This window comes from Coloeus monedula (assembly GCF_965178545.1).
Source record: "Coloeus monedula genome assembly, chromosome: 6".
Taxonomy (NCBI): Eukaryota; Metazoa; Chordata; class Aves; order Passeriformes; family Corvidae; genus Coloeus; species Coloeus monedula.
The window spans coordinates 61,534,519-61,540,229 of NC_138786.1; the positions used below are offsets into that span (position 1 = coordinate 61,534,519).

The window sequence follows — 5,711 nt, forward strand, 5'->3', positions numbered from 1 at the left end:
AAGACTGCAGTGACTCACAGCAAAGGGAACATACTTCTGTTTTCTTTTTTTACCAGCCTGACTCATGAGGTGAATTTGCCAATAAACTTCCCCACCCTTGAAACTGGTCTTGACTCACACAGGGGTGATGAGTGGGGAGCAGCACAAGGCTCGTGACCCGTTCCGTGGAGTACGTAACACTCGTCAGGGGGGGATTTCCCTGGGCAGGGAAATGTACTTGGGACACGCTGGTTTGGGCCCCCAGCTGGGCTGAAATGAAGGACAGGAATGGCTTCTCCAGCCCCAGGCTTGCAGAAAGATTTTTATTCCTCCAGCTTTGAACCCTCTCCTGAAATACTTCAGGCTCAGAGGCTGTCAGGTTTTCCCTGTGTTTCCTAGAGGATTGCTGCCCTTGGTGACAGGACCAGGGACAGAATGCCACAGGCTCCATTCCCAAGTACTCCTCTCCACAGAAATCAAACTCCTTGTTTCTGTCTCTACAGCAAGAATTCAGTTCCTGCCACATCAGAATTCAGCTGGCCCAGAGGGTGTCGTGTCTTCTGAGATATTATAAAAAAACAAATTTTTCAGGTAAAATGTTTTATTACCCCACAATGGTCTTGTGAGAAGGCACTTTTGTTAGACCACAGAAGGAGCATGGTTTGCCCAGAGTTCCCCCCCAGTTATATCATGGTGGGCACGACGCTGGTGAGGGCGATGTCCCCCCCGATGCAGAGCTTGGTGACCTCGTTCAGCCTCTTCTCACGGAAGTTGTACTGCAGCAAGTGAGCATCGTTCACGGCCACCTTGAAGTGATCCGTCTCACAAAGGATCTGGAGCTGAAAACAAAACCCCAAATCAGCCCCAAAACACATTGGATTTGTTCTAGAAGAAGTTTAAAGCCACAGACTGGAGCAGGCTGGCACTGGCTGGAGGCTGCTGCCAGCTGAGTCCAGCCCTGGGGCATGTGGAGGAGCTGGAGCTGCAACATCAGTGAACTTTGCCTTCCCAAAACTCCCCTGTGCTCTCCCTGCTCCATGTTTTAGCCCAGTTTCTGCCTCCTCATCCCTATGCCAATCACTCAAAGCAGAATTGCACAGTGTGAACCTCCTTTATAGGAAAAAAACCTCGTGAAGAGCTGCCAGCAGGGAAAACACGCTACAGAAACCTGTCCAACCACTGCTGCAGAACAACAGTGTAAATAAGGAGGGTTTCATAATCCATGGGGATAGCAGAAGGGGGGAGAAGTTATGCCCTGGGCAGCTGGAGCTGCAGGAGGGGGTCAGAAGAGCTGGGGAGGTGCTGTGGGGACAGCCAGGGAAGCACATGGGGTGGCTGCCCCAGAAGCACCCCTGGGAGCTGATTCCCATGCTAAAGCATCAATGTCCTTACACAGGTCTTGTTGCCCAAACCCTCTCAGTGCTTTTGGTGCACTGAGACTGAGCTGGAATGGGTTTTTCTGGTACCTTGAAGGGTTTTCCAGCTTCAAATGGAAACCTGGGAGCTGTCCTCTCCTCCTTCCCCCAGTTATTCTGGAACTTGGAATTGCAGACGATGACTTTCTTGTGGTCTTCGTTGAAGCGGGGGTTGAAGTGGAAGGCAACGTCATCCCCTCTCTTGAAATCCAGTGAAAACCTGCAAAGACAATAATGGAATTGCTGCTTTTGCCACAAAAGCCCTGGACTCTGTTACAGGGCTTCCCAAAAACAGCAGGAAGAAAACCCCACAGACCCCGCTGGGCAACAACAGTGCATTTACACATTTATTTAGGGTAATATTTGATGGTACACCAGGCAGGTGTTATGCAGGAATGGAAAGCAAATTCCAGCCCTCCCTGCTCCACCCCCAGTGCCCCATGGAAACCCCCCACCCTTGGAGCTGGACACCCCAGTACCTGTTTGGGTTGGGGTTCACGGTCCCAGTGATGGTGATGAGCAGCCGAGGGACGAGTCCTGCCTGCAGGGGCAGCTCAAAGGGGACTTTCTGGGAGACAACAGGGATTTGGTGTCAGCAAAAAATCATGTCAGAAGCCAAATGCCACCCTGGGGATAACCAGCCCCAGGTCCCTCCTGTGGCCAAGCAAAACCAGCTACTGAAGACACAGAAACCCTCAAAATGATGGAGCCATTACCATTGGAGGAGTCAGTCCTCCCTGAGGAGGAGTTGACCCTCCCTGAGGAGCAGAAGGCCCCAATCCAGAGCCACTGGATGGTTGTCCTGGGGTGGGAAACGGCCCTGTTGCTGCTGGCGCTCCAGGGAATGCTCCAGGTGCTCCTGGATATGCTCCCGGTCCTGTTGGTCCTCCAGGATAAGCTCCAGGTGCTCCTGGATATGCTCCCGGTCCTGTTGGTCCTCCAAGATAAGCTCCAGGTGCTCCCGGGTATCCTCCTGGTCCTGTTGGTCCTCCAGGATAAGCTCCAGGTGCTCCTGGGTACGCTCCTGGTGCTCCAGGACAGGCCCCTGGTGCTCCAGGATAGGCTCCTGGTGCTCCAGGATACCCTGGGAATGTCCCAGGAGCTGCTGGTTGGTTCCCCCAGGAGGGCCAGCCCTGGGCAGGGGGGGCACAGGGGGCTGGGTTGTTGCTGTTGGCCAAGGCATCGGATAACTGGGGACAGAGGAGACAAGGGTCAGGAGGGGGAGATTCCTCCTGGGATCACGTTGAGTTCTCCAACATCCATCTTTGGTAGCCTGAAGCATGTGCTGAGGGCAAGAGTTCAACTCTCAGCTGCCCCCCAGTTTTTTCCAGAAAACGAGTAAGTGCTGACGCAGCTGGAGAGGATTTGGGGATTTACACAGGTTAGCAAGGACACATTCCCTCCCATCCCAGCCAAAGGTCTCTGCTTCAAGGCCACAGCCCCCATGGTTTTTGAAAGAAATCCATACTTACGGAGAAACCGTCTGACATTTTTCCTGAAACAAAAAGACAAAGGAAGCTTCAGACATTTTTAACCTGCACCCTCCAAAAACCAGAGATTTTTGAGGGGAGTTACAGTTTACAGTGGCAATTGATGGCAATTGCTGAGTTCTCATCACATACCTGCCCAGCAGAGCCGACAGCTCCGGTGCCACAGAACAAATCCTGGTCCAACACCTGTGGGATAAACGGGAGTCACTGCCATGAGCAGCCCAAACGCCCCGGGGTGAGCCCAGCCCAGACACCCTCCGGATGAAATCCACCGCTGAGCTTACAACACTCTCAGTGTTATTCATTTCCCCAGCCCTGAGGCACCATCCGGGAAAGGATTTCCATTAAAAAACCCAAACAGAATTCCCGGGGGATGCAGGAGGCACAGCATCAACCAGGAGCTGCGTGCGGGCTACAGATCCAGCACAGCGCATCGGGGACGCGCAGCCACCCCGTGACTGGGCTGGAATGGGGAGAGGAGGGCGGCAGCCATGGATACAGGTCCCCTTCCCCCTCCCAGGTATCCACAGTTGTCCCATTCCGGCCGGAGGGCACCGTGGGAGGGACACGGCGGCTCCGGGCCAGCGGATAAAAGCTGCATTGCAAGTTTTGTGAGTCCACGACGCGGCCCGGCCGAACACACACCTGCCTGCGCACAGGAATAGCCCGAGCTGGGTTCCTCCCATCAAAGGGAGCATTCATAAGAGAAGGAAAAAGGGACAGCCAGAAACAGGGAGAGAAAAGGAAAATTCCAAATTTAAAGCAGAGAAGGCAAATTCTCTTTGAAAGGAACATTCGGGTGCACAAAGCTCGCAGGCGGCGCGGCTGCCCTGCCGCAGGAGCAACAAACCCCCGAGTTTCACACCCAGCAAATAACTCCTCTCCCTGTAAAACATTCTCCTGAGCCCACGGGGTTTTTAAGGCAGCATCCAGCAGCCCAGACTGTTTGAACAGCCCATATTTTCCAAAGTTTTATTTGCCTTCTGGGTTCTTTTTAAAGCCCTTGGGTTTGCCATCAGTTTGGCCGGTGAAGCCAGGGGTGCACACACAGCTCCTGCTGACTCCCCTGGCCTGGATCCAGCCAGGTCAGGTTTGCTCCATGGTTGCCAGTGGCTTGTGCTGCTCCAGTGGGAGGTCCTGCACGATCCCCCCGTTCCCCTGGAATACCTCAGGGAGCAGCAGTTTTGCTCCCCTTGGCCCTGGTGGGACAGGGTGGCCGGAGTCTCGTGTCTCCCAGCTGGGTCTGGAGACAGGTCTGGACAGCTTGCTGTTTGTAACCAAAATCTCCAAAAACCACTAATCCTCTGCCACCAAAGGGTGCAGTCGGGCTTGGAGCTCGGTGTCACCTTTCCTGTCACTGCAGTGTTGGAGCTCTTGGAGCTCTCTGGAAATGCCCCTCTGGGTTATTTGCCTGCTGCTGTAGGAAGGGGTTTTCTCCCACCTTCTTCAGCAGTGCCCCAATGATGGATTGCAGAGAATCACAGTATCACTGGGGCTGGAAAAGCCCTTTAAGACCATTGAGTCCAACCATTCCTCCAGCACTATGTCCCCAAGTGCCACATCCACACAGCTTTTAAATCCCTCCAGAGATGGGGACTACAACATAGCCCTGAGCTGCTGTTCCAGGGCTGGACAACCTTTTCCACGAAGAAATTTTACCTAATATCCAATTAAACCTCCTCTAGTGCAATATGAGGCCATTTCCTCTCATCCTGTCCCTTGTTCCCGGGGAGCAGAGCCTGAATCCCTCCCAAATCCATCCTCCTGTCAGGGACTTGTGCAGAGCCACAAGGTCCCCCCTGAGCCTCCTTTGCTCCAGGCTGAGCCCCTTTCCCAGCTCCCTCAGCTGCTCCTCATCGAGTACTTGGGCTCTGATTTCCAACAGCATTTGGGCAGCTGAGCTCAAACTCACTTGAGTGAGAGGCAATTGAAGCAGCACTCCCTAATTAACTGTATTTTTTATGTACTAATACGATGATCTGCCGGGGCAGAGGATCAGCTGCAGGGAACATCCCAGAGCTGACGTTCGTGAAGCACCCCAAACATTCCCTATATTCACAGCAAGTGGAAAAAAAACTTCTGTTTGGGAAAGAAACACCAGTGCTCTCCCCTTCGGTGCTATTCCTGCAGCTGCTCTCCCGGGTGTCCCCCTGGGTGTCCCAGCCTCCCACCCCCCACCCCGCAAGGATTTTGGGGCACGGGCAGGGCTGCCCAGCACCTCGCGAGTTGCGAACACCCTTCGAGCTCCTCCACAGTCACCATCCCACCATTATCCCTAAATCCAGCGAGGGCTTTCTGTGCGCCCCGAACCGCAGAGCCCGTAGGAGTTCACGCGTGTCCCACCTCGCACTCCGAGGGGACGAGAGCACTCCTAACCCTTCCTTTCCAAGGATACCTCTGCCTAACCCCCCTGTTCTCCCCCGGGGTCCCCGCGGGAGCCGCATCCCCTCACCTGCGTGCGGCGGCTCCGCGGCGGCTCTGGGCTCCCGCACCGGGACTCGGCGGGACCCGCCCGGGGGCGGGGACGGGGCGGTGCCGGGAGGGTCCCCACGCCGGGGGCACCCGTGACAGCCCAGAACAGCGAGTTATTTCCCCTTATCAGTGGTGACATCACCAACGGGGGATGTTAACAGAGAGTAATTTGGTTTTCTCGTGGTTTGTGGTTTGCTCCGCGCGGGTCCGTTCCACGCACGGTTCCCGTTTCCCTGCCCTGCCCACCTGGAGCCGCTGCCAGATGTTTTCCTGGCCAGCGATTTGCCCGTGTCTCCATTGCCCTTGCCATCTCCTGTTTGCCCCATCCCCCCAGCTTTAGTGAAGCTCAGTAAAA

General features: G+C 55.0%; 1 protein-coding gene across 1 annotated transcript; it reads right to left on the reverse strand.

Moving 5' to 3' along the window:
• Window positions 1-662: 662 nt before the first annotated feature.
• On the reverse strand, window positions 663-5,362 carry LGALS3 (galectin 3; the record flags this gene model as incomplete). Its single annotated transcript, XM_082283190.1, has 7 exons — window positions 5,337-5,362; window positions 3,017-3,070; window positions 2,867-2,889; window positions 2,111-2,584; window positions 1,874-1,962; window positions 1,446-1,614; window positions 663-818 (listed from the first exon to the last, which is right to left on the reverse strand). Exons 3-7 carry the CDS (start codon window positions 2,882-2,884, stop codon window positions 663-665), a joined length of 906 nt encoding a protein of 301 aa, XP_082139316.1. The 5' UTR covers window positions 2,885-2,889; window positions 3,017-3,070; window positions 5,337-5,362.
• Between the last annotated feature and the right edge of the window lie 349 nt (window positions 5,363-5,711).